Raw genomic sequence first — 27,963 nt, 5'->3', positions numbered from 1 at the left:
GGGCTATAACCCCGCCCGGGCCCAGCCCCGTGCCTCAGTTTCCCCGCCCGCCGCCTCTGGGCCGGGCTGTCCCTTTAAGGCTCCTCCCGCGGGAGGCAGCGAGCGCCCACTTCCGGCCGCGTCCGGAAGCGCGGGCAGCGCCGCGGCCTCAGGGCGGCAGCGGCGGCGCCGGGAGGGCCGGGCCGTGCCGGGCGGACCGAGGGGCCCGCGGGAGCGGCGTGAGGTGAGCGGAGCGAGAGATGAGCTGAGCGACCGTCCGCTCGCCCCGCACCGCCTTGGAGCTGGTGCCGCCGCCGCGGAGCCCGCGCTGCTGCCCGGACGCCCTTTTGTGTCGCTCCCTCACGCCGCCTCACGGCGGGCCGGGTCCCGCTTGGCGGGAAGGGACGGAGGGCACCGGGCAGGGCGGCCGAGGCTCTGGTGGTGCTGCCGGGGCGCACCAGGGATTAGGATGAGGGTTGGGATTCCGATGGGGCCGACACCGACACCGGGGCGGGTGCGGCGGCTCCGGAGGCGAAACCGAAAGAGTTTTCGGTGCTCCGTGCGCAGGTGCCGGGGCTCCGCGGCCGCTGCGGGCTGTCGGTAGCAGCGTTACAGGGCACGGCGCTGCTCCTGCCCGCGCTCCTTTCAGCGATTCCCTCGCTTAACGGGCATAGGGAAATATTTACGCTTTTTGTGAGTGAAAAGCGAGGCAAACATCCGCATTTGAATGACAGAAGGGATTGTCTTGCAAATGGTGCTTACCGCTTCGTGAAATGCATTAGTGCAGCTGTTAACCTAAATACCAGAGCAGTTCTTAAGTGCGAGCTGGACAGAGTTCTGCTGATCTGGAAAAAGGTTATATCAGGTGAGGGTTGGCCTCTTCTCTCAGACAGTGAGGGACAGGAGTGGACAGAGCCTCAAGCAGTGCCAGGGAGGTTCAGGCTGGGCATCCTTCAGGCAGGAATTCCTTCACTGAAAGAGTTCTTAAATGTCTGAGTGTTGGAATGGCCTGCCCAGGGCGGTGGTGCGGTCACCGTCCCTGGAGGCGTTCAGCTGCGTGTGGCACTCAGTGCTGAAACAAGGGATTTGAGGTTTAATAGGGAATTTAGGGTAATTTAGACAGTAGATACGTGAACATGTGGTATTCATTATTCTGCTCGTACGGGACTGGGGTAGGGGACCCTCTGAAGGATACCTGCTACCTATTAAAGTTCTGCTGAGCTCACAAATAAGAGAGACCCCTGATAAAAACTGCTGGGCTTGCCAGAAAATTCAAAGCAAAGAGAGAAAGCAAAGAGTGCATGAGAAAACACTTGAGTTTGAAAGTTCAACAACTATGAAGACTTTGAGCCTTCATCTTTGCAGGCCCCCAGACTCATTTTAAGACCACCGACTCAGTAAAAAGGATAAACTGTGCAGTAGCAGCTAATTTCCATACCATGCGGAGAATGGGCGGGGTTACATACTGAATATGTATAGGCCCCATAGAATATGCATGTTCTTTGTGAATAAACAGATTTGAGAATGTTGGGGTACGCAGGATTTGGGAAGATGCTCTCCCCCTGCGTCCAGGGCTGAATAAAATACTTTACAACCTTTGGTTGTGGAGTCGTGACCGTGCTGCAGGTGACAAGGTGGTGCTTGGTCACAGGCTGGATTCGGTGATCTCAGAGGTCTTTTCCAGCCGGACTGACCCCGTGATTCAGCGGTTTGATTTCTGTTTTGCTCTAGATCTTTGAAACACCACCGAGACTTGGTCACCGGGGGGTGGATTGCTGAGGATACGGCTCTGCCCTCTGCACTCAGGACGTGTATGGCTGAAGGGCTCGGCCCCTTCCCTGGCTGCAGGGCAGCGCTGTTCTCCTTCCCACCATGTGACCTGGCACACCTGCACAGCAAATAGCTGCTTTTTTCAAAGGTAAATGCCACAATTGTTGGGTTTTCCCAGTATATGTGTATGGATGAGGAAACTTATGGCTTGGCTTTATCTGGTTTTTTTTGTTTTTTTTTTTTTTTTTTTAATGCTGAATAAAAGAAGTAGTTACCATCTTTCTTTTTGTATGGTTAGTTCAAGAGTTCACGCTTTTGCAGCCTTCCATTGTCTGAAGGATCTTACAAGGAGAGGGACCCTTCATCAGGAACTGTAGTGGTAGGACAAGGGGGAGTGGATCCAAACTGACAGAGGGCCAGGGTTAGATTGAGTATTAGGAGAAAGTTCTTCCTGTGAGGGTGCTGAGACCTTGGCACAGCGTGCCCAGAGAAGTTGTGGTTGCCCCTGGATCCCTGGAAGTGTCCAAAGCCAGTTTGGATGGGGCTTGGAGCAACCTGGGACAGTGGAAGGTGTCCCTGTCATGGCAGGGGGTGGAATGAAATGGTCCTTAAGGTCCCTTTCAACCCAAACCATTCTGTGATTCCAGAGTTCTGTGGAATTTTTCAGGCTAGCAGGATCTGAGATGACTCCATTGCTGCTTAGTGAGGGATTTTTGTTTTTAGAGGAAAGCAATCTGTGGTGAGAATTTTAGCACTCTTTCTGTCTATAAAAATAAGAAAGACAAGAAAGTTCTGCTTAAATATCCTTAGCTTGTGACAACAGGGATTTGTTGGCCTATAAATTTTAGTAGGAGATTAAGGAAAGAAGCTAATTAAACTCTCTGCCACTAGACCTAGATTCCAGAGACACCAGTAAAATAATATAAAGAGCTTTTAAGAGCTCTTTTATAAGAGATTTTCTGGAAATCACAACCCAAACCATTCTGTGATTCCAGAGTTCTGTGGAATTTTTCAGGCTAGCAGGATCTGAGATGACTCCATTGCTGCTTAGTGAGGGATTTTTGTTTTTAGAGGAAAGCAATCTGTGGTGAGAATTTTAGCACTCTTTCTGTCTATAAAAATAAGAAAGACAAGAAAGTTCTGCTTAAATATCCTTAGCTTGTGACAACAGGGATTTGTTGGCCTATAAATTTTAGTAGGAGATTAAGGAAAGAAGCTAATTAAACTCTCTGCCACTAGACCTAGATTCCAGAGACACCAGTAAAATAATATAAAGAGCTTTGCATTGTAGTTCTGGAAATCGTGCAATGTGTAGGTAAGAAGATACATTTTTTTAATATATAAAATGAGTTTTCACCTTTTTTTTCCCTTAGTTTGCACATTTGACTACGGTGCTTTACTTTTACTGTGTGCTATTCCTTCCACAGGCGTTTTTTGTGTGATGTCCCTTTAATTGCTTTAATCTGTTTAACTGCATGCACCTGGATGCTGTAAGAACACCTGCGTGGAGGCTGCTAATGAGTAACTGAAATCCTGACGCTCCTCACACTTTAAAATTCTTCTGGCTGAAAGGGAACATTTTGCCACTTGAAGGCTTTAGTTGCTGCTTTAATTTGGGCGTTAATTGCTGCTTCTTTGCCCCCCCAGAATGAGCACATGCCGGTGGTGCACACAGAGTGGTGCTGACACCACCGAGTTCCTGAAGCACTATGCTGCTCAAAGGCTGTCCCAGGAAGATTTTGAAGGCTCCAATGATGACCTCTGTTACTGCCTGGAGTGTGTGGTTGAATATCACAAAGCGAGGGAAGAATGCCCAAGGTTGCATGAGGTAATTAATTAAGAGATTAATTAAGATGCTTCTGTGGTCCAGCCTCAGTGTAAGGGGAGGGGTTGTGTTTTATTGGGTTTTGGGAGTAGCTTGTGTTGCTTTTTAACTGTCTGGATTTACAGTCTGATTGTAAAACAGAGGTCCTCTTTGCATATATTCAAATTGGCAGGAACTAAACCAGCAGTTGTAAGTTGCTGACTAGACACTATAGCTTGGACTTCTTTCATGCTGTTGATGGTTTGTCATCTGAAACAAAGAACATCTGCCTGACTAACAGCTCATTTCTTTAATGTATTTTCTCTTTTCCGCTGGTTTCTCTTCAGTTATTGGTTTCTTCCTGTTTCGTTTGCTTTCACTTCTCATTTGTAGTTTTCTCCTGTTTGGATTTCAGAGACCAGACCTTGCAAGACTGTGCAATTAATCAAAAAAATTTAAATCTCTTTTACAGTTCTCCCTTAGTAGTATACAATTTTATGTTTTAGGGAAGCTTATTATAAAATTTTTTATATTATTAGCTTATTTTCCCTTCTGTGTATGTAAAGTATGTGTTTTTAGCTAATTGATCATAGTCTAAAAGGTTGCTCTTTAGATTGATCAGCTAGATTGCTCTGGAGTGCAATTCCATGTGACTGGAAGTTCTATTGACTGGAAATAAGAGAAGTGTCTGGACCTACTGCAAGTTCCTTTTTGTGTCCATTTACTGCAGTGAATAAACTTGGTGTCTAATTGAGGTTTGGAGCAGTTACTTAAGATGAGTAAGTTAAGTGGATGAATCCCTACAAATATCCAAATCAGTCAGCCTCTTTGCTTTGTTTATATTTTTTTCTTCCACCAACTGCAAAATCCATAAAAAGGCAAGATTTTCTATTTGCTTTTCCTGTCTTTCTAAAGATGATATTTTCCTGTATTGTGTCTTTCTGTGTATTGGCCAGTGGAACAAGGTTTTTGACTAACCTAAGTATTAAAATGAATATTTAACAGAATTATGAAATTGCATCTGGTTTGAAGGATGTTTTTTTAAAAATTACTTTATAGTCTCAACTTTAAAGTGAGATATTTGTGCTTTGTGTAATTGAATTACATTTCAAAGCTTTGGACCATTGGTAGAAAGAACCTTTGCAAAATAAAATTTCAGTTTTTGAACGTGTAATTATCTGCATGTGGTAATAAATGTCCTTAATCACTTTCTTCACAAGTGCACTTTGATTGTTGTTTTCCCCCACTGAATAGGACCTGTGGGACTTGGAAACCTCCCGCCTGGTTGCCCACATGGAGAAATCCATGAATGAAGAAGCAGGAGAGGATGAGCTGTTTCTGGTCGATGAGCATGGGGAGACACCTCTGTCTGGTTATGTGGGCCCGAATTTTGAGAACAACCTGCGAGTGCCCCTGCTGGAAATACTGAAATACCCATACCTGCTGCTGCATGAGAAAGTCAGTATGTATCTGATAGCTCCCTGTGGAAGGGGGTGCTGGTGTTCCACTGCAGGAGGTGAAAATGAACAGTACTTAAACCAGAGGAACAATGTATAATTTATTTTGATGCTAAATACGGTTTTTTTTTTTTTTGAGGCTGTAAATTAGTCCTTACTGTAACTGTCTTACCCTTTTAGGTGAGCTGTGTGTAGAAGTGCTCTGCAGAATGGAACTAAGTCAAGACTCCTTTCAGGTCTTTGAGAAATACCCAGGAATTTATCTCTTTTTGGTACACCCAAATGAGGTGGTAAGTTCCTTTTTCTGTTTAGCTAAATGCTGGTTATGTGCACATGTTAATACTGAAGGGATTGAGTGCTGTCTTGAATGATTTTAGAAAATGTGTGGTGCATTTATCTGCAAATAAAACTTGATCTCTGTTACAGCGTGCAGATCTCTGATTAGAATATCTTGGTCAGTTTCATGTAAATAACATAAAATTAGTACAAACCAACTGTTGCACATAAATCCCAAGGAATTTTCTTTATAGGTATTACCCTAAACAACATCATCTTGTCGATCTAGCAAGCCTGTTTCTAAGGTTATTTTGAAGACTTATTTTTAATTATTCTATTAGTAAAAATATGCCTTTGTCCTATTTGTAATAGCAGTGCTTCCTCTTACAGAATTTATTTCTTCTTTTTATTAACATAAAACTATTTGTTTCTATCTGTAGATTCGTCGATGGGCCATCCTAACAGCAAGGAATTTAGGAAAGGTTGACAGGGATGATTACTACGACTTGGAGGAAGTGCTGACTTGTTTGTTCAGAGTTATTGAGTTGGGGCTTTTTGAGAACCCAGATATTTACAGCTCTTCAATGTTTGAAAAGGGTAAACTCATCCTTCTGCCAGCTCATTTGTATGATACAGCCAACTACAAGAACTATTGGCTGGGTGAGTATTTATGATCAGAAATGAGTTTGTGTGGTCTCCCATTTGTAAGCAGTTCTTTCAAGTCAGAGCTGTATAAATTCATAGGTGCTGTGTATTTTTTCAAATATATAGACAGGCTGCTTCTGTTTTTTCTTCTGCAGGAATTTGCATGTTGCTATCAGTGCTGGAAGAACAAGCTATGGACTCTTTGTTACTGGGCCCAGACAAACAGAATGATTTCATGCAGTCTATACTTCACACTATGGAGAAAGAAGCAGCTGGTAACTGGTTTTGATACTGAGATTAAGACAGTTCATAGCTCATTTTTCATCTTTAGGAAATTCCTTGTTAAGTTCCTAGTAGTGTAATAAGGGGTAGTTTTACCTGAGGCCTATTTATCTTCTGAAAGGTGCAATATTTGGGCAATACTGACAAATACTGAAAGATGACATCCAAAGTCTGGAGTGAAGAAGGGATAGTGGTGCTTTTGCTAAATCTGGCTTAGAGGTTTTGAGAGGACAAATCTGCATTTTCTGTCACTATTTTCATTTAATGTACAAGCTGCATGTGCACACAGAGTGCTCGTTTCATTGTGACATGAAGTTTGAATTTTGAGTCCTGAAGTGAAGAAATTCCTTCTGAATTGCTGCAGTTTGCCTTAAAATTTGACTCTTCCATCTGTTCATTTCAGGGGACCTCCTTTTACAGCTGTAAATTTGGAATTTAGAATTTAGACTTAGTAACCCCGTGAGTTTCCGTGGCATAGTCTGGGAATGGCCTGTGAGCTCAGGATTGCTTCTTAAATGAGCAAATTTTTATAAACTTTGTGATTATTGAGGATATGAAATTTTCTTACATGAGGGAGTAAGAACACACTTGAACCAATTTGCTTCTAGTATAAATGTGAAGTATAAGTTAGCTGTGGAAGTGAAAGTATAAATAACTGTAAGTTGTAAGTTGTGCCACTTCTTAGCACACCCCTGCAAAAACCAGTTTGAAAGAATCAGTTTCATAGAGTGGGGAAATACCAATATTATTTAATATTAATAATGGGCATCCAGGCTCATGTTGAATTAAGACTGCATAAGGAGCAGTGTCTATACAAATGAGGGAGCTTGACTTTTTAAATTCTTTTTCCAGTAAAAAGTACTGTTGCAATTTACTAGAATACTTTTCTAGTGGTATTTTAGAAAAATCAATAAGAACCAGCTCTTTCAATTTCTGCTTAGCCTAAGAATATCCAGGATTTGCATTTCAACCCTCCCCACTGTTCCTGTTGTGTTTCAGATGATTCCACTGACCCCTTCTGGCCTGCCCTACACTGTTTCATGGTTATTTTGGATCAGCTTGGGTCTAAAGTTTGGGGTCAGCTGATTGATCCTGTCCAAGCCTTTCAAACCATAATCAACAGTGTCAGCTACAACAATGAAATCAAAAATATTCGCAGTAGCTTCAAGAGGTCAGTTCTTGTCAGTGCTGCTGTAATTTGTGTTGGGGGAGGGAGATGGCAGTTAAAAAAACATCATGTTTCCAACTTGAAGCAAAGAAAAGTTGAAGTAGGTCCCCTAGAATTGTGAGGTTCCTTCAAAAAAATACGCGCTCACTTCTCTTTGGTAACTCTGGTGTCTCTGTTAAACTTGTTAGGATTTTATTTTCCTGAATTGGGAAGACTGTTAACTGTTCAGTGCTTATTTAGTGCTACAACCAACTTTTACTGAAGGTTAATGAAAATTGCCATGTTGAAGGTTTGGTAAATTTATGGTCATTCCTGAATTTTCAGTAGATGGCATTCTGGGCATTTGTTCTATTTAGGCAAATCCGTGACTCAGTAGAAAGCTTTTTCCTGAGACAGTCACTTCCCCCAACTCTTACAAGCTGGATAAAACAAGCTCTCCACTTTTAAATATGGTACCTTTTCACTGGTGTGTTTTATCACTGACAAGTTGTAATGGTCACTTGGTACCTGAAAAGCAATGTCTGTCCTGAGTTTCTTAGGGTTTTAATTGTGGAGTTGGTAGTAATCTGTGTTTCTTTTCAGGACAAAGGCTGAACCAGAGTCAGACTACGGTGATGACATGATTTCTTGCAGTCAGATTGTGTATAATTATAACACAGAAAAGCCTCAAAAGGTATTAAACCAGTATTTTATATTCCTTTTCTTTGAACTGGGATCACTTAATTACATTGTCAAGAATAAACATTTCCAAGTGTGGTCATCTCTTGATGTCAATGTATTGCATTTCTGAAGTGTCTTTTAAAGGCTTTCCATGTGTTTTTGATTATCTGACATTAAATTATGTCAGCATGACAGTGTCTTTGTGTGTTCATAATGAATTTCAAAGGAACTGGTACGTCATACCAATTTAATAGATAATGTTTTAGGAAATTAGTTCCTTATTACATCTGTGTGCTCTTTATTTTTTTGCATTTTTTTAATGGCTTGCTTTGGGATGAAGAGATGCTACTGTTTAATGAACAAATATATGAAAAAAAAAGCTTGGCTACAAAAAGCTGCCATATTAAACTGTGCATGTCACTGAGGCTGTCGTGTGGTGAATGTATTTTTAGGACACTGGCTGGAAGGCTGCCATTTGCCCAGAGTACTGCCCCAACATGTATGAAGATATGCAGACCCTGGCTAACATGCTTCAGTCTGACATTGGCAGAGACATGCGTGTCCATCACAGCACATTCCTGTGGTTCATCCCTTTTGTTCAGTCCCTTATGGATCTCAAGGACTTGGGTGTAGCCTATATAGTAGAGGTCATCCACTACCTCTGCTCAGAAATCAAAGATATCCTCATCGAAAGATTCCAGGAGTGCGACAAAATCTCCGAGTTCTTCCTCCTCATCTTGGTGTCCATTGTTGAGCTGCACAGAAGTAAGAAGTGCCTGCACTTGCTGTGGATCAGCTCCCAGGAGTGGGTGGAGGCAGTGGTGAGGTGTGCCACGCTGCCAAGCAGAGCCTTCACCCGCTGCAGCGAGAAGGCGCCGGGGCTGTTTGCGAAGGGCTCGGCTGCGGGGTCCTTCCAGGCCCCCAGCTCGGTGCAGCACGCCTGCGTGCAGCTCATCCGCAGCCTGCTCAAGGAGGGCTACCAGATCGGCCAGCACGCCCTCTGCAAGCAGTACCTGGACAAACTCAACCTCCTCCTGCGGGGAAACCGAGCTGTGGGGTGGCAGCTGAGCAGCCAGGAGGCCCAGGAGCTGCAAATGTGTTTAAAGCAAGTTATAAGAAGTATAAAGGGCAAAGCACTGAGCACCTCTTTGGCTGGAGGGAGCGGTTCAAGCTCAACAGCTTTGCCAACTGTCTCTACAAAGCACGAAAGGAATGCCTGTGATGATGGATACAAGACGAGTGGACATGAGAGGAGGGACCTTTATTCACCGTTTGTCATGTCAAAGGAAGGCAGAGATTGCCAAGAGAACCCTTTCCATAGGAGAAAGAATGCCTGGGAAGGGGAATGTAGAAGTTCAACATCTTGCACGTCCACAGAAGGCCTCTTGATGAATATTAAAAAGGAGCCTAATGACTTAACAGCTCAGGAGTTTATCTTCCCACAGAACTCTTTCGCAACAAAAGTATGTGGGAAAGTTCAGGAAAATAGGAGCTCTGATCTTGTGGCAGGGAAATGCAATACGGATGATCAGTGCTTCAATTCAAATACTGAGCATTCAGATTTCAGGAGAGGCAGAGAGTTAGAAGTGAAACACAAAGCAGAATCCAAAACACCCCCGTATCTGTCTGCTCAGACTCATCGTGATTCTCCATCTTCAAGGAGTTGCAAAAGTATGCAAGAGACGAGTGCAAACAGTGTGTTCCAGTCCAGACCGGTCCCCACTAAACAGGTGTCCAAGGAAGCATCCCTGGATTCCTCTAACTCTGCTAGAAATGAAGCTGGTGTGCAAGGGAAGGAAGATGACACTACTTTACTTTTAGGGCGTAATGACACCTCACTGAAAAAAGTATCAACAGAAGAAAAATCAGGTCCATCATTGCTGTCTTTCTTTAAGAAGAGCACTAACGTGCAAACTTCAAACCAGGAGCAGCCTAATTTAAATGATTTGAATAAATATGACTGTAAAAATCAATTTTCGGAGACCTTTCGTAAGGATAAAGTTTCAGCGTATTTTCCATTAAGCTCTGAAAACAAGAGGGATATGATCAGGCCACTGTCAGTGAAGCGTGAATCAAGTGACAGGTTGTTTGAGTTTTCAGAATATTTCAGGAGGGAAAACAATTCAGTGGGGAAGAAAGAGGAGAATTTTGTGAAGACGGTTTCTAATGATGATTTATCAGACTCCGAGGTTGATAGAGAACTCAGTAAATTATCTTTAGCTGCTTATGCCAAAAGTGTTAATTTTTCCATTGCATCCAACCAGGAAAGCTCAGTGTATCACAATGTGTCTGATATTAAAAGGAAAGTGAAAGGTTCTGTGAGATCTTCCAACGAGGGCCAAACTGCCAAGTGTCCCAGTGGTGGAGATCGCCCTAGCAATCAAGTCATTGTCATTTCAGACTCTTCTGATGAGGAAAAAAGTGTGGCTGAGAAGGAGGAAACAAAAACCAAGAATGAAAATGTGTGTGCAGAGCCAGCTTCAACTTCCAGCAGCACTTGTGATAGTGACACGAAAAGAGAATCAAAGTCTCCAGGCTCTCCCGTGTTACTGGATGACTGCGATTCTCAGTACTTTGAATTTGAAACAGAAGCTGAGGTTTTTTCAGCTTGGCAAGATACTCAAGCATATGCTGTGGCAGCAACTCAGGAGTATAAACAAGATCGTGTTTCACCAGCACCTGAGACAAGTAATTCAGATGACTGCCTGAATGATGACTTAAATGACTGGGGCTATGATGTGCATTACTTTAGTGATGACACCATGGAAGAGGCAGCAAGCTCAGTAGAAAAGCAGACAGAAGATACTTCTTATCAGAAAGAAGCTGATGATGAAAAAGAAGCGACTAATTCAACCTTGGAAGAATCAGTTGGCAAGGAAGATGCAAAAGGTCAACTGGAGAAATGTGCAGACAAAGATACCGCTAAAGGCTTCACCCTGGACTCAAAAGTGCCTGAACCCACAGCATCTACATCTCCCATCTCATTAGCTTCAAAGTTGGCCCTTAAGAAAAACAGCACGAGCCCACAGAAGACCACAGCAAAATGTAAATCAGCGCCGTCTGTTCAGAGAAGTCCTAAAAAACCTCCCGTTGTTAAAACAGCCAAAAACAAAACACCGCTCCAAAGCACGACAGAACGTTCTCAGCCTGGCAGGTCAATGCCTGCCGTGGTTCCTCCAAGGAAGGTGCGGCAGAGTCCTGCTCCAGCGTCAACTGCAGAAAAGCTTGGCCTAAAGAAGGGCCCCCGCAAGGCGTTCGACTTGTCCCAGCCCTCCCTGGAGAGCCTGGCTCTGCTGCGCAGCCACGGCAAAGCTGCAGGCAGAATTGGAGTTGCACAGAAAAAAAGGACCAAACAGATCGAGGCTCAGCGTTTGTCTGTAAAAGGTAATAAAAAACTGCTAGCCTGCCAAGACCGGCAGTATTCAAGGGCCAAAAGAAGTGTGAAAAGTTCTGCAGGAAGTTCACAGAGTAGAAACAAAGTTACCAAAATGTGTGCAAAACCTGTGGAACAAAAGCCTCAAAGTTTTGAACTGGCAGCTATTAAAGAATCTGTTGAAAACCAGAGGGAGAAAAAAAGAGAAGAGGCTGCTTGTCCTTCTGCCAGTGAGAGAAAATTTGAGAGCCTCTCTGTGGAGGAGGTGGCAAATGCCTCTAAAATGCCTCGTTCTTCAGACTGGAACAGCAAATGTGAGGGTAACAGCCTTGTGGTTCCTCCTGTCCCTCTGGATTCAAGTCTCTCTTCCACTTCACTTGAAGGTGATAAAGAGGAGTCTTCAGGAAAAGGTTGCACTGTCCTGCCTGAGAGCGAGATGAAAACTTCAAAGGAAAATGGGTGTAAATCAGATGAAAGCAGTGATGAAGGTGATGATAATCTGTTTTTAACTCAGTTAGATCCTGTGGATATGGAGTTATGCTCTCAAGAGGAAAGTGTTCAAGATGCTGCTATAGGTAGTAAGACCCCAGAGGAAATGGATGTTGATGAAAGCCTTCAGCAGAATGAACTCTCAGCTGTTGTGAAATGTAAGGACAAAGACTGTGTGGAGCAAGTGGAAAAACCTGGAGAGTACTGCAGTAAACACCCAACCACCAGCCCAGGGGTAGATCACGTGTTTGCCAAGCCTTCTCTCCCACCACCTAAAACAAAAAAGCCTTCCACTACCAAAATTTTCAGCTCGGCAAGTTCTTCACGGAGCGCAGCCTTCAGCAGAGATCTGGGAGATGTCAGAAAGTTGCCCCCACCTTCAAAAAGCAAAGTGAACATGGCCAAACCAGCGGTCGTCAGGCCACCACTGTATCCAAAACCTGCACCAGCAGGAAATCTGATGAGCAAATCTTCAAGTTTCAGTAATGTACCTCAACCCCTTAGTTCCAATAATGTTCTCCAGTCACAGAATAAACACTATGACAATGCTTCAAATATTTCCAGGGGGCCTGGCGGAGAAACCTACTCCTCTTTTCTTGGTGCTCAGCAGCGCGATTACAGCATTTTTGTTAACCAAGTCCTAAAATGGACTTATGAAATGTTTGCAAACTTCAGCTGCTTTGGAACTCCAAATAATCTTCTGCAGACCATAGTGGCTTCTGTTCCTGTCCAGTTTCCGGGCTACAATGAGTATTTTAACACATTTTTTCCTTTGATGATGCTCAATGCCTTTGAAACAGTAAGTAGCTTTCTGCCTTTTGGTTTGGTTTCATCAACACTGATAAATTTTACCAAGAGATTAAAACCTGGTTTATGTCCTCTATTTACCTTTGAAAACATTCAGACAGAGATCAGAATAGAGGAGCAGTTTGGGGTAGATAATCCAAACAGCTGTGTTTAAGATTGGACACTACCAGAGTTACTCACCTCAGTGAAGTGTTTATTTTTTCCTGGGTGCACACCCACAGTAAGAGGAGTGGCAAAGAATGTGGTTCTTCTCTCTATAGTGTATAAAGCTCAAAACAGAAATCTTTAAGAAACTGAGGTCTTTTCAGTGACAGAGGATGAAAACCTGAGTTTGGTTTCTGTTGAACTTACATGAGAGGGAAGGTTAATCCAGGAAGTATTTTTTCCCAATATTTGTTGGTTTATAGCTTAATAGTGACAAAACACAGTGTTCCTTCAATTAATGTCTAAATGCTTTCAAATTCAGTCATTGCATCACTTCTACAGAAATAAGGTAGAAAATAAAGCCAATGCCAGATTAATACTGATATTTTAAGGTGAAAATGCAGTCAGGGAAGACTCAGAGTAGTTGTGAAGAGGTTTAAGAAAGTACATGAAATGGGTGAGTGGCAAGGAAGAACTTCTGTTTGCCCCGTGTGTTTGTATGTAATGGGTATGCTTATGTGAAAGAAAAAAAATGGCTAAGACCCTTGATATATTTACTTGACAGTCTTACAGTTTTATTTCATTTATTTGCCCTTTGAGTCATGGTAAGATTTTCTTCTGATACACTAAACCCTTCAAAGTATTATTGCTTCCTTTTCAACATGTAGCTGGCACAAGAATGGGTAGAAAACCAGAAAGTAAGAGAGAAAGGTTATTGCTTCTACTTAGAGAACTTTTCTGCTGACATGAATACAGCACATTTTACAGGTGAGGGTTTTTTTTTAAATCTGATTTTTAAGTAGATGATGCATTATAATGAGCTGGCAGTTAGAGGCAGAGTTTTTTGTGTTTGCTTTAAATATGGGAAGGATTTGGATTTTGCTACAGAATGCATGTAAGAGAACTGTGTATTTTGCAAGGAGTTGGTTTCTTCCGTCTCTCTCATCTGGGATTTTTTTTTCAGCTTGTTTGTTCTTGGTTGTTCTTGACTTGCTCTGTTTTTATACACTGCTGTGCTCAGGCTTAAGAATGCAGGATGGAGTTAAAATTTTCACAATAATCTTCTGCTATACCCTTTAACAGCTTTATAAAGTTAACAATACTTCTGCAGTCATGTAGAAAATGTAACCATTTTCTTTTCAACCTTGTGATTTCAATTTGTCTTGGGTAGCTCATCTACGAGAGAGTGATTTGGTGAGGCAGCTTCATCCGAAGGAGGATGACTTAATCCTTTTGAAGGTCCACAAGGAGAAGGAAACTTTTGGGGAAGAAAGTGGGATGGAGTACCACACAGTGAATCATGTTGGCCTTGTGACACGTTTTTCTCGTGCATCTGGCTGTGCAAATAGTGAGTAGCAGGGCTAGAAATAAAAATGGGGTCCTTCTTGGTGCCATAAAATGTGTCTTCATAGCTGGCTGTTGGTAATTGTAATGTACCACTGGCCTCAGAGGAAATGGAATTGTTTTTCCTCTGTTCTGTAGCAGGTCTGTTCTATGCTAGAAGCTTTGAAAAAATCAGGAACTGGAGCTGCAGCCCTGCTGTCCATCATTTTTCTAGAACTTCATGTAGAAACAGAAACTAGTGATGAGTAATGTTCTGCAAGCATCTTCAGTATGGTATTGCCAGGAGATAGGAAGTGCCATGAACTGCTGTGATCTCTCTGTCTAAAATTGTCAGTGTCTTTGGGAATTGAAACTGAGTTACCAGGATTACCAAGTACCCAGAGCCTGCCTTACTGAAGGAGGGATCTGCGTAGTTGTACAGAGCACTGGTTTTTTGTTTGGTCTTTTTTTGGGGTGAAGAAGTGTTGGGATTTTGCAAGAATTCATTGTTTACTCCCTAGCAGAAGACAGCATCTTGTTGTAGTGAATTCATTAAGTGACTTACTGGAGTATCTTTCAGTTAATGATTTGGCTAATTTTTCAATTAACAACTTGTTTTTTTTATTCTTCTTTAACAGGACAAAAAGAGCAGCAAACTGCCTGTCATCTTACTGTGCAAACCCGAGGCAATTTGTCCTTCTTCGTCCATAAGCAAGTGAAGTGTGTGGTGGTTGGCTCCCTGGTGACCACACACAGAAAGTTTAAAGGTCTGCTGCTGCTGAGCAGGAGCCCCCTGGCTAGACCCATCATAAATCCAAGTTACAATGACTTCTGTCCCAGAGATCTGCCTATTGCCTCAGGAAGTGCTGTAAGTCGTGGGGCTGGGAGTGCCAGGGTTAACAGAAAAAACATTTGGGCCTCATGAGTTTTGCAGGTTTGGTTTTTCATGCTGGTTTTTGAGATGACCAAGAGAAAATAGCCATGTTTCAAAAGCACTGAGACACTGCCCTGTTCAGAGTTGGCTGCTGGGGTAGAGGAGATGAGTCTGAATTTGCTCAGGTGTTTGTGCACTGTTGTTATAGTGAGCTTCAAACTGCTTTCCTCTTACTGGGGAATTTTCAGGAAATAAAACAGAATGGAAAAGGTATTGTAAAATAAAAGTGTGGGGAGTGAGCAAAACTTTTGTTACAACTCAGGTGAGGACTGAGTGTGCATCTAGAGCAAACCTAGAATCAAAAGCTTCCCTGCCCTTCCAGCTTTTGAGTTCTAGCTAGAGAGGTGAGGACATTTTGAAAGTATAGAAGATTGATGTGCAAGGGATCAACATGAATTCATTATTTTTTGCCCTGTCTATTCCTTCAGGTTTCATGTATGAATGAATACAATGAAGATCAAAAGAGAGCCATTGAGACAGCTTATGCCATGGTAAAGCAGCACCCAGGACTTCCCAAGATCTGCCTTATCCATGGACCCCCTGGGACTGGGAAATCAAAAACTATTGTAGGACTCCTGTCCCGTGTTTTGAGAGAAGTAAGTGAATGTGATCATTTACTGGGGTTTGGTTCAGATGAATGTACAGTCTGGCTTCTCAGTCTCAGGTGAAAACAATCTAAAGAGCTTGTTTGTTGTTAATTAATCTACAGAACACTAGGAATGAGAAAACAGCTCGGAAAAAAAATTCCAAGATTAAGCCAAACCGTTTTCTAGTGTGTGCACCATCAAATGCTGCTGTTGATGAACTCATGAAAAAGATCATCGTTTCATTTAAGGAAAAATGCCAGAACAAACAGGAGCCTTTGGGTATGGTTTGTTTTTAAATAGTTTTAATGTTAAATGGGCAAAACCTGGAGGAGGAACTGAAACAGTTGATCATGTTCAGTACTTGCGTGCTCCTCTGAGCAGCTTCTTCCTCTTGCAGAACACAACTGCTACATCCTCTTACATTGTGAACTTTAATGTGATTTTCTTAAAGGTGTATTGTGAGTTATTTTAAAATAAGTTACACTTTGTTTTGTATAGACATTGCCCCTTTCCTCATGCTGTTAGTTTAAGTTCATACTCTTTGGGGATTTGAAGTCCCTTGCCTTTATTTTGAATAAAATTGGACTTTGTGGGTCATGGGAAACAGACTGGTGAAAATGTTGATATGTCTAAGCTTCTCATTTTTCCTCCTCCCAGTTTGTGACTAACAGAAAGTAGATGAATTCTGTTTAAGACATCTAGTTTGTGGCAAGGGGAAAAATATCTGCATTGTAACCAAATTTTGGTATTGACTTACCAGTTGCATTACTTGATGGGACACAGCATTGTCCGAGTTAGGAATTCTGGAAGTTTTAGATAAACCTGAGAATAAGAGGTAGTTTCATTAATTTAAAATAACATTCTTAATGTTAGCCATCATTAAAATGTGGGCAACATCTTTATTTTTTAGAGTTTGGAATTACTGAATTTTTTGTAGCTGCATTTAAGTATAAGTCAAGTGTTGAAAACTCCAGATAAGTAGAAAAGCCTTGTTTGATATCCATGATGTTTTATATTTTATAAATTGTCGTAGCAAAGCATAGAAGACAGAGTCATTTAAGAGTATTTTGACTCCTGATTTTGTAAACAGGAAATTGTGGTGATATCAAATTAGTGAGACTTGGTGCTGAAAAATCAATCAACAATGAAGTGCGGGCATTCAGCCTCGATAAACAAGTTGAACACAGAATGAGTAAGTAACATGGAAATCAGACTTCTCTTCATTCTTCTCTAAGAGCTTGGTGGTGTTTTCCACATGGGATTATGTGTCCTGTAAGAAGGAAGATTTTTCTAAACTAGTATTTCATAAAACATTGTTTTTCTCAGTCCTAGTGGGGAAATGGCAGTTTATGTATGAGCCAGGATCTAAGGAAAAGAAAAAAAAAAAAGGCAAAGTGACCTTTTTAATTAATAAATTACATTGCATACATGTTAAAGCCATCATTTTTGAAACAGTGCAGCATTTGAGAACTACAGTTGGAAGCAGTTCTCATTGTCTTCGTTGTACAAGATAAAACTTGAATAGAAAATGGGAAAATGCAGCAAAAAATGCATTTGTCCAATTTGGAGTCACTGTAACAGCTTTTCTATTCTTTTTATGTTCTCCTTTGGTTTATTACAGAACGAAAGCCAGGAGACTGTGACCAGGACATTCAGAAGAAGAAGGAAGCTCTGGATCAGAAGCTGGACACGCTCTCTCGAGAGCGTGCCATGCACAGATGTGAGAAGAGAGAGGTAGCAAGACAAGTTTTAATCCTCTTTGTGGTTACTCTGCTTTTTGGAGTAACTGTCTCTTCACCTACTTTTTGAACTAATGGAAAAGTTGGTAGCACCATGAAAGGGAATGGAGAACTTTACATCAGGAATTTTTTTGTTTATTTATGCCAGTATTTTCCACTGGTTGATCATGCCATTTGTTGTTCTGTCATTCAGTAGCCTTCACTTGGTTCTGTCACTAGTTAGATTTTAATATAACAATATTTATAAATCTTAATGGTTTAAACTGATTATATGTTCCAAAACTCTGTTTTTGTTTCACTGAAAATACAGGAAGAACACCTCATGATCTGAGATTTTGGAGTATGTGTTGCACTTGAAGTTTTCCATTTTTTTTGTTTAAGAATTTGGCATTTATGCCAAATGATAGATTCCTGGTGGTAAACCATTTCTCACTTGCACAAATATGTAAGATCTGGTGTTGTGTGTTGTAGTGCCTAAATACAGAAACAGCTTTCCAAGAAACTGATTGGCTTCTTCAGACACATTTGATATGAAAAGACTGTCTGAGCAAGTCTACATGTTTAGGAAATTAATTAGGGCATGAGAAGGTATATGGGAAATGGGTGATGCTAAAAGTGGTTCCTCTTTAATTTTTCCCCCATCTAGAGTCAAATGTTAAATGATGAAATTGGCAGACTTGCAAAGGAGAGACAACAACTTGCTTGTCAGCTAAAGGAGGTAGGAGAATTCATCTCTAATCAATTTCAGCTGTTGTATTTTTATACCTGGTGTCCTTTAATTGTGGTGAAATTTGGTTTTGATGTAGCTGGGAGCATTTATGAAGTAGTGTATAAATGGATCAAGGCCATAAGCTGAATAAGTTGTGGACGGCCAGCTGTGAAATCTGGGTGTGCTCTGGCTGCATATTGGGAAAAAGCCCAAACAGGAACATTCACTGCTGCAGTTAAAGCTGAATTTTACCCAGGGTGTCCCTTGTGCTTGAAGGTCCGGGTGCACTCCCAGAAAGTGCAGGCTGACATCATCCTGGAGTCTGACATCATCTGCTGCACGCTGAGCACCAGCGGGGGCAGCCTGCTGGAATCCGCCTTCTCCCGCCAGGGGCTCGATCCCTTCAGCTGTGTCATCGTGGACGAGGTCAGTGCAGCTGAGGGAACTGCAGCCTCCTCCCCCTCCACACCTGCCCTGGGCTCTGCTTTGGCTGCTGCTGCAAAATTTGTGGGTTGCTTGCCCAGTAGAACCACGAGGAGAAAGAATAACTTTAAACTGATTCTTTTCCTGACTTGTTGTTTGGTGCTGTAATGGCAGACAGCTTTTATTTAGAACCACGCTTCAGCCATGGTTTTTTGCTTTAGAGATTTCCAGATGGTTTGGTTATATTTTTATCTGTTTGGAGAGCTTTGCATATATAATAATAAATAAATATCTTTGTAGTTTTTACTAGAGAAAAGTCCTTATTTTTCTCTTTTTAAATTTTTTTTTAATTTAGAAAACTTAAAGCATTTGAGTTACTCTGGCTGTGTTACAAGAAATTTAATATACTTCCCTGCTTTGCTTACAACTTCTACTTTTGTCCTGTTTGCATATCCAAAAGGCAGGGCAGTCCTGTGAGGTGGAAACACTGATTCCACTGATCCATCGCTGTAATAAACTTGTCCTCGTTGGAGATCCCAAACAGCTCCCTCCTACTGTCAAGTCAGTAGTAAGTGTTCAAGCTCTTTGCTTTCTTCTTGCCATAGAATGGATATGTTTAAAGAGCAGTATCTACAGAAAATATGTAAAGGGGGGGAAAAAGATACATTTGAATGGGCAGTACAAACTTGAACGGGCAATGCAAACTTGAAGCTGAGCACTTGGTTTGTGAGGGATATTGGGTTGTGGCAGGCTCTGTTTTCTCATTTTGGGAGCTTCAGTCGCTACCCTATTCCTTAAGGAGGATGAATACTTCTTGTTTGTAGGGACTTCCTGACCCTACAGGTGTTTAAGAATAAATATATAGGAGCACATCCTTGTCTCCAACAGTAAAGGGCTGTGTTAAACACCTGCTAAAGAAAGGAGGAAAACCAGGCTGGCTTCTTTAGAGGGGTAAATTATCTAGAGGTTGTGTGTTTATTTAACAAGATCCCATCTGGAAAGTCTTGAAAGTCTTTCTCTTGAAAAGTCTTGAAAGTCCCACTTGAAAGTCTTTCTTTTATGGTTGATGGTCTTAAAATTCTGCTGTGTTGTGAGTCACAAGGAGAAGTTGGCTTGTTAAAGACAAGACATGAAAATTCAGATTTGTGGAGGTGGCCTTTACTGAAGTAAGACCAACACACATAGAAAACTGAGTAGTTGTCATTTTGTCAAGGATTTAGAAGTTTAAAACACCAAATTAACTTTGAAATTCACCAAAACACTTTGCCTGGTGGGGAATGAGATCCCAAATGAAGTCTCCTGTTGTCCCTGTGGCAGAAAGCTCAGCAGTATGGCTATGACCAGTCCTTGATGGCCCGTCTGCAGAGGCACCTGGAGGAGCAAGTGCAGAGGAACATGCTGCACAGCCTGCCTGTGGTGCAGCTGACTGTGCAGTACAGGATGCACCCAGACATCTGCCTCTTCCCATCCAACTATGTGTATGGCAGGACTCTAAAAACTGCCAAGTGAGTAGCACTTTATTTTTCTTTCTGAGCAGAGGGTATGTCAAAGCAATTTTTTCATGTCAGGGTGTTCTTGGGAGTTTAAAAATGCTTGAGGTTGTGGGAGGGGGAAAGATGGTTAATGGGAGAAAATGTGCATTCCATCTCTGTTAGTGCTGGGTGTGATAGGTGAGGTAAGAGCCCTTAAAATTATGCATACAGAGTACTGAGAGTTCATTTTCAGGCCTCAATCTATTTGGGTATCAGGGAAAGTTAAAGATTCTGGGGAGGAAAAGAGCTGAAAGTTACAATCATAAAATGATTGAAGTTGGAAAAGACTTTTAGTGCCATCAAGCTCATGTGTCAACCATTTCCACCATTTAATCATGTCTTCACATGCCATATCCACATGATTTTTGAGCACTTCCAGGAATGGTGAGTCTCACTTCCCTGGACAGGCTGTTCCAATGCTTTACAACCCTTCCTGTGGAAAAAAAAGTCCTTATATCTAATCCAGACCTCCTTTGGTGGAACTTTAGGCCAGTTCCTCTCTTCCTAGAGAGTTGCTTGTGTTTGATAACCATGATATAAATTAATGGAGTGTAAGTTCTTAGAATTTCTTAGTTGTATGGTTGCCTAGTGATAAAAATATTATTTCCAGGGCAATAGAGGAGAACAGATGTTCTTCAGAATGGCCATTCCAGCCCTACCTGATTTTTGATGTAGCTGATGGTCGTGAGGAGCGAGACAATGAGTAAGTCCTGCATTCTAATTCAGCCAGAGTTTATATTTTCTGAGAATTAATTGCCTACAGAAGAGCTGTGTTCTCTCCTTTGTTGTTCCAATATGCATCAAGTAGCTAGAACTGCATTTTCCAGTGATAATATTTAATTTCACAAAAATCAGAGGTTTTCTTAAATCTGAAACTGGTTTTAATCCTTGTTTGACTCAGTGTTAGATGCCAGTAAATGCCTGCAGTCTCTGTTAACTTTACCAAGAGTTTGAATTGCTGATTTTCAGTGAGTTCCCTTTCCCGGGTGCACACTGAGGAGATGCCAGGAGGTGGCAGGCTCAGCCCTCCCCATTGCCTGTTCTGCAAGGAGAGCACAGCTGGAGGTGCTGAGGGAATGTGGAAGTGCAGCTTTTCACTGCTTGCACTTCCCAGGCTTAGTAGCCCCTCCTCAGGATCTGCTTGCCAAGTTCTTTGATCCTCTTTGTGAAAAAAGCTGCAAAAGTCCAAAACGGGCTGTGACTCAAAATTCCCAAACAAACTGGGCCAAAGCTTTGGATTGGAAGACCTCTCAAATCTCTCAAGGTGTTCCTGTAATGTTTCCTTTTTGTCCTGTGCAGCTCTTACAGCAATCCTCGGGAAGTGAAGCTGGTGATGGAGTTAATTAGAACAATTAAAGAAAAAAGGAAGGATCTGGGCCTTCGTCGCATTGGAATAATTACCCCTTACAGTGCACAGAAAAAGAAAATCCAGGAACAACTGGACAGTGTGTTTAAGAATAATAGGTAAAGAAACCAAGAGCTTTCAAATTGCCCTTGGCTATTGCATATTAATCCTTTATTTATCCTCTTAAATAATGGTAAAAAATCTCCAACTTCTTTCTATACTGCTAAAATTTGCACTTGGTTGTGCCTTTAAATGGGATGTGTGACCCTTTTGCTTAAAACAGGCATGGTCTCTTTGTGGCATTCCTAGTTATTACCCACGTGCTTTGATTATAGTGCTGTTCTGAATAAAGGAACCTGAAATTCCATGCTGTGTTGACCCAAACAGATTTTCAGAACGATGCTGATCTCAGAAAAGTAGGCTCATGTACTGGAGGAGAAACTTACCCTGGGTGGTTTGACACATGAGCATTAAGGATAGTGTTTAGGCTGTTTGCATCAGTGTGTTCCTTAAAAATCCAACTCATAATGGTCAAGCTGCTCAGTCATATTTCTTGAACAGCCCAGGAGAAGTGGACACAGTGGACGCGTTCCAGGGCCGGGAGAAGGATTGCATCATCGTGTCCTGTGTGCGGGCAAACAGCTCCGAGGGCTCCGCTCTGCCACACGTGCAGGCAAACAGCACCAAAGGATCCATTGGGTATGTGTCCTGCAGGGATTTGCAGTCCCATTTCCAGGGATGCTGCAGAGAAAGTTGCATTTTTAATAGGGCTGGTTAGAAAGTTACACAGAGCAAGTCACTTGTACCGGTCAGTGAATAAAGGGTATCTCAGGGCAGGAACTGGTGCTCGTGGTCTGAAATGTCTGAGCAAGAGGGACAGGGAAATGCTGGTGGTGTGCTCTGTATTATGTGCTGATCCCTTTGCACAGCTCCCTAATCCTGCCACTGCCTGGATTTGGCAGGGCTGGCCTTGGGATCTTGGCTCTTTGCAGTATTACTGCAGCAGTCATTGTTCTTATGGCTTTTGGTGGTACACCTTGTAACTTTCTGCATGCTGTTCTCAAAACGAAACCCATTTTCTGTGGCTGTTGCTGTCCTGTTGATGTCTGTAAAAGTCTTGTTAATTAATTGTGTATGTCACTTGGAATGTGATGTAGCAGACTTGGATGTGGGATTTGTAGATGAGTGTGCTTGTCTTCTAAGATAAGGACAGATTAGCAGCAAGTGTTAACTCAGGATTGCAGATTTCTTAATTTTATATTTTTTTCTGTCTGAAACAGAAGGAACTAAACTGAGTGTGCTGTTTACCCTCAGAGCACTTAGAGCAGTTGCTGAGTTCTGTAACTTGTGGATCATTTTAGTTTAAAAAATGGTAGTGAAAATATGAAATATGCCTTCTTAGAGTTCACTGCCTTCTAAGTTAAACTAGGAAAAATCTGGTCACATAAAAAAAAAAACTTTCTTTCTGCACACAAGTTTCACTAAGCTGCTTATTTCTGTGATGCTCATTCTGTGCAAGAAAAATGGCTTTTAATTGTGCTGATCCAGTTTGGGAAGAGAAGGAATCTTATAGTAAACAGCAATAATGCCTTTTGAAGACTTCTTAATCTGATTGATTGAGTTTGGGAATGGAAGGCAGCTGGAACCTGCCAGTTCTTTTGGCTGACATGAGATTTAACCTCTGTCTGCTCTTTCAGCAGGAACTTTCCAGCTTACTGTGTTCATACATTAATATATAAAGGTTTATATATTATAAATATATTTATATATTCAAGCTGTGCCAGTGCAGTGCCTTAGCAGCTGTACATGCTGTGGGCTTGAACATCTGTTTCAGGGTCAGGTGCCCTTAGCAAGGTGTGGTGGGGTATTTGCCACACCCCTTACCTATGATTTTGTAGCCTGAGTGAAGTATTTTGTTCTCCAGGGTTGCTAGTCCAGCATTCAATTTACTCTGAAAGTAACTGGGAGGAGAAAACTGCAAGGGATGGCAATGGGTTTTTTTTTCCCTCCTTCCTGGGAAAATAATCTTCTTGTCTTTCAGTTGTGAAAGCTGTCAGGAATATTTAGTAGACTTTCAAGGTCTCCCCTCTTTCATTTCTCAAGACCTAGAGAACTCTGTCTCTGCTGCTGGATCCACTCTGCTGTCTGCTTCTCTTATTTCTTGCACTGTCCAAATTTTTTGAGGTGACTCTGTGGTTTTTGCAGTCTTCACTGCAGGGTTGTGAATTTGCTGCAGATGAGGTCTCAGTGACCACAGAGTCAGGCACTGATAGTGAACCTGCTCAAATTAGGTTGGACTTTTGAATTGTGGATTTTGTTAGTAAAGAATAAGCTGTGTATTTTGGAAGCTCTTTCATTAGAGAAGAAATAGTTGATATTAGTCTTACAAACCTTTTCTTTGAGTTCTGGTAAATGAGTGGTAACAAAAATCAGCCTTTAAGAGTACACTCAGCATTTGTTTAGGTTTCAGTACTGTGGATTGTGATCCCTGAAAACCAAACTAGACAATTTTCCTAGTGCAAAACTAGATTTCTGCAAGGATATACTCTCCCCTCTTGAAGCATGACAAAGCAAAAGTCTGCCTTGATGTGCTTCCAGTGCAGGTCACCTTTAAAATAAAATATTCATGTGCAGTGTTCAGTATTTCAGTAGGGTGTTTTCCCATTAATACTGCCAAATATTATTAATCTATTTCAGTTTGAGTCAAAAAGAAGCTTAAAGTCTTGGTAGGTGAAGTGAGGTTGATGTCCTCAGTACTTTGAGGAACGTTTAAGGAAGCAGTGGTTGGCATTAAGAGGGGATTTGCTCTAAGAAAGGAAACAGCAACGGCAAGAGCTGGAAAGAACTGGAATTCCCTGCAAGGAATCAGTGGTGAAAGAAAAAAAAAACACAATTCATGCTCAGCATTTCACGTAAGGCAGGGCTGCTGCCGCGGGGTCTGGGGAGGAACTGCTGCTGTTAATTCCAGTGACATTTCGTTTTATGTCTTTTTCTCCTAACCCTTTAAACCTTCTTGTGGAAGAAGTAGTTGAGGAGCTTAGTTTTTGTCTTGTCACTCAGGTTTCTGGCGAGCCTCCAGCGCCTGAATGTCACCATCACCCGAGCCCGGTTCAGCCTCTTCATCCTGGGCCGGCTGCAGACGCTCATGGTAGGTGCAGTGGGGATGGAGAGGGCTCTGTGAGCCACCCCTGGGCTGGGGGGCCGAGCACCACGCTCAGACTGCTCCAGTCTGTGCAAGAAAATGAACTTCGTGTCCTGCAGGGTCCTTGGCTTTTGGGATTTTCCGAGGGAGGGGAGGGGGTTGTGTTAGTCCGCCACTAGGCGGCGCTAAAGCCCCGCGCCTCTAAGGGGAGCCCCTGGAAATTGAGAATTTGAGGAATTTGTCACTTTTGGAAGTTCTGATGGCTCAAAGTGCCTTCCCTGTGTTACAGCAGCCAGAGTGTCTGTTGCTGTTTTGCACCTGAAACATAAGATTCTTCCATTCCAGAAGGAACATAGCATTGGTTTCCATGACAGTTGTGTCAGGTACCTTGATTAAAGAGGTTATACATCCTCTGACACCTCTGTCCATTTGTGTTGATTTCTTGCTGGTAACAGGGGGTTTTTTGTTTTCCTTTTTTTTTTAAAGGAAGATAAAAACTGGAATCACTTGATTCAGGATGCTCAGAAAAGAGGTGCCATTATTAGGACAACAGAAAAAAATTACAAGAAAGAGGCTCTCAGAATTTTGAAGCTCAGGCCACCAGGACAGCCCCCAGCCAAAGGAGGGACGATGACATCTCCTGTGGTGCAGGCTGGTTCTTCCAGTGGCAAGAGGAGTGAGCCTGGAAATTCTGGGAACAGCCCACGGGAATTTACTGCTGGCCCTGGCCATGCAGTGTCCCAAGGAAGCCGAGGGCCCACACAGCCTGCAGGGGCTCCAGCTGCAGAGTCCAACAGAGGCAGTGCCCCTGCACCCTCAGGTGCTGCAGCTGCAGACTCCAGGAGGAGCAATGCCCCTGGACCCTCAGGTACTCCAGCTGCAGATTCCAGGAGGAGCAGTGCCCCTGCACCCTCAGGTGCTCCAGCTGCAGATTCCAGGAGGAGCAGTGCCCCTGCATCCATGGGGGCTGCAGCTGCAGATTCCAGGAGGAGCAGTGCCCCTGCACCCTCAGGTGCTCCAGCTGCAGACTCCAGGAGGAGCAGTGCCCCTGCACCCTCGGGGGCTGCAGCTGCAGACTCCAGGAGGAGCAGTGCCCCTGCACCCTCGGGGGCTGCAGCTGCAGACTCCAGGAGGAGCAGTGCCCCTGCATCCATGGGGGCTGCAGCTGCAGATTCCAGGAGGAGCAGTGCCCCTGCACCCTCAGGGGCTGCAGCCCTTGGTGCCATTCCAGAGAAGCCACGGGACCCGAGGCTGGCGAGCCTGGCCAGCCGAACTGAAGGCAAAGGCAGGGAGCAGCCCTCGAGAGACAGCCGTCGGTCAGCCCAGAGCAATCCAGGATCAGCACCACAGCAAGGCCTGGGTGTGTCCTCAGCTGCCAGGGATCAGCTTTGCAGAACAGAAAATGCCAAGAAGGCCCAGCAAACAGCAGGACAGTGCAGTGTGCTTCCCCCAGCCCCTCACTCAGCCCAGCACGAGGGTGACCGGAGAGCAGCTGCGTCCAAAAGCGGTTCCAGAGCCCGCAGTGAGGGAGGTCAGAGCAGTAGCAGTGAGTGGAACAAAGACTCTCGTGGTTTGTCAAGGAGACCGTCCCAGGAATCACCAGAGAACACAGAATCAAGCTCTGCCAAGAGGAGAAAGTTCTTTCACTGACTTTACTATGGGCTCATTACTGAAAATCTATTCCCAGATTTCTGTCTAGCAAGGACTGTATTTTAAATTATTTAGCACAGCTGGAACTCCCATATATTGATACCACTACTATCAGAAGATCTCTTTCCCATCCTGTCCCTAATTGTGAAGGGATTTAATACCTGACAGATGGTACCTTTGAGGTTTTGAAAAGAGAAGTTGGGTAGCTGCATTGCTTGGAAGAGCAGTGGGTTTAGTCGTCTAGGAAGCTGAGGTTGTAAATGTTTAACAGTGTATATTTGTACAGTATACAGAATTATTTTAAGATATTTGGCAAATACATAGCTTGTTTTCTTGTGTAAATGCTAATTTCTTAGAGATGTAATTTTTTATGAAGAACCAGAGTAAAGCAAAAACAAAACCCAACCCCAAAATCCAAAAGACAGACTTCTTTTCCCTTTGCACTAATATGTCTAATTTATTTCATAGCAAAACTGAATGTTGAAAATGTGGTAGCAGTGGTTCTTGCTAGTGCTCCACTACTGCCTCAGGGTGGAGTGAGGCAGGTGTACATTGGTTGAATGGAGAGAATTCTACTTATTTTGTATATTTTATTGCCTGTTTTTATAGGAACAGAAGAGTTTTTGTTTATACAAACGTGCCTTGAGTTTTGCTCTTGCTGCTGCTCTATCCATTGGAATCCCTTTCTTGTTGCAGTGGCAACACAATCTGCAGATTAAAATCTGTGAGGTCTGTTTGGTCCCACTGTGTCCCTGTGAGGAGGAATCAACAGCACTGTGGAATCTTGGTCCAAGATCTAGTTACCAGTTATTGGTAATATCACTTGAGTTTCTTTGTATGGAGCTTTTGGAGATCTACAGGGATGAAAAGGGCAGGTAGATCTTTGTAGGTGTTACTGCTGGAGTCTTTCCACTCTGCTGATGAAGAACATGCAGCCAGTAATAGAGGACAGCGAAAAAACAAATTATTTTTAAGAAAACCTCCCTCACATCATAACATTTCACAATAAAACTGGAATTATTTCTACTAAGAATTCCTTTGGGTCACTGTGAAGTATCCCTTTCTGTTTTCTGGAGCTTGTGTGTGTCTCAGGAGGTGGAGAGCAGCATTTCACATGCACTGAGTTTTGTGTGGAGATAACCTGGGAGTGCAGCTCTCAGGGTTGGTCCAGCTGGGTGCACAGAGTGGGCCAGGTTGTGCCATCTCCAGGTGTGTTCAGGGACAGCCTGAAGCAGGGAGTGTCCTGCTGTCCCTTGTCACGGCATTGTGACTTTGCTGGAGCAAGTGAGCCCCAGTTTAGCCATCATCAGTTGTCCCATTTTTGTTGTTGCAGGGATAACTCCAGCTTTGTCCTTTGAGCCCACTGCCAGGCAGGGCTGTGTGGCCAGCTCAGGGAGACACCAGTGCCTTACTCTGCCAAGCACCAGGTGCTGGTTCAGGCTGTGATTACCAGGAAAACTCTCCTCCCTAATGCATCCACACCCAGAACAAACATGCTTTAGTGCTAGGAGCTGCCTTGGAGGAGTGTGGGGAGGCTTTTATTGCTGGCTGGGCCTGTCCAGCTCGTTGTGCTGTGCAGGACTGAGTGTTGCAGTGTAATGGGGAGAATCTGGAGATCCCTGTGAGGTGAGATCAGCATCTGTGCACTGTTCAGCTTCAGTTATTTGTTCTGTTGGATTCTGAATCCTTCAGTGACCCCTGACTCCTCCTGGCAGCCCTGTGTGC

The 27,963-nt window shown here is 43.0% G+C and overlaps 1 protein-coding gene across 3 annotated transcripts; it reads left to right on the top strand.

Annotated features, from left to right (window-relative positions):
• Window positions 1-141: 141 nt before the first annotated feature.
• SETX (senataxin) lies at window positions 142-27,271 on the top strand. Of its 3 annotated transcripts, XM_041406592.1 has the most exons (27): window positions 142-223; window positions 1,711-1,897; window positions 3,397-3,577; window positions 4,808-5,015; window positions 5,191-5,300; window positions 5,727-5,946; window positions 6,087-6,206; window positions 7,213-7,384; window positions 7,964-8,054; window positions 8,494-12,702; window positions 13,523-13,622; window positions 14,026-14,202; window positions 14,816-15,045; window positions 15,540-15,707; window positions 15,821-15,977; window positions 16,789-16,890; window positions 17,320-17,432; window positions 18,084-18,155; window positions 18,423-18,572; window positions 19,030-19,137; window positions 19,887-20,074; window positions 20,712-20,804; window positions 21,401-21,565; window positions 22,008-22,145; window positions 24,507-24,594; window positions 25,075-25,600; window positions 25,793-27,271. In XM_041406592.1, exons 3-27 carry the CDS (start codon window positions 3,398-3,400, stop codon window positions 26,236-26,238), a joined length of 8,331 nt encoding a protein of 2,776 aa, XP_041262526.1. In that variant the 5' UTR covers window positions 142-223; window positions 1,711-1,897; window position 3,397; the 3' UTR covers window positions 26,239-27,271. The 3 variants fall into 3 exon arrangements, with proteins under 3 accessions (XP_041262526.1, XP_041262523.1, XP_041262525.1); XM_041406589.1 differs by having other exon boundaries at window positions 25,075-27,271; XM_041406591.1 differs by lacking the exon at window positions 1,711-1,897 and having other exon boundaries at window positions 175-223; window positions 25,075-27,271.
• Window positions 27,272-27,963: the final 692 nt, after the last annotated feature.

This window comes from Onychostruthus taczanowskii, unplaced genomic scaffold, assembly GCF_017590055.1.
Source record: "Onychostruthus taczanowskii isolate IOZ18803 unplaced genomic scaffold, ASM1759005v1 scaffold25, whole genome shotgun sequence".
NCBI lineage: Eukaryota > Metazoa > Chordata > Aves > Passeriformes > Passeridae > Onychostruthus > Onychostruthus taczanowskii.
The sequence above is the reverse complement of the archived record's forward strand: the minus strand, read 5'-3'. Positions and strand labels throughout refer to the sequence as shown.

Bases quoted from the DNA above. Each gene is read 5' to 3' on its own strand.
- SETX (XM_041406589.1), top strand. From the start codon at position 3,398: ATGAGCACATGCCGGTGGTGCACACAGAGTGGTGCTGACACCACCGAG. The intron at 3,578-4,807 runs GTAATTAATTAA...CCCACTGAATAG, and splicing joins AATGCCCAAGGTTGCATGAG to GACCTGTGGGACTTGGAAAC. The intron at 6,207-7,212 runs GTAACTGGTTTT...GTTGTGTTTCAG, and splicing joins TATGGAGAAAGAAGCAGCTG to ATGATTCCACTGACCCCTTC.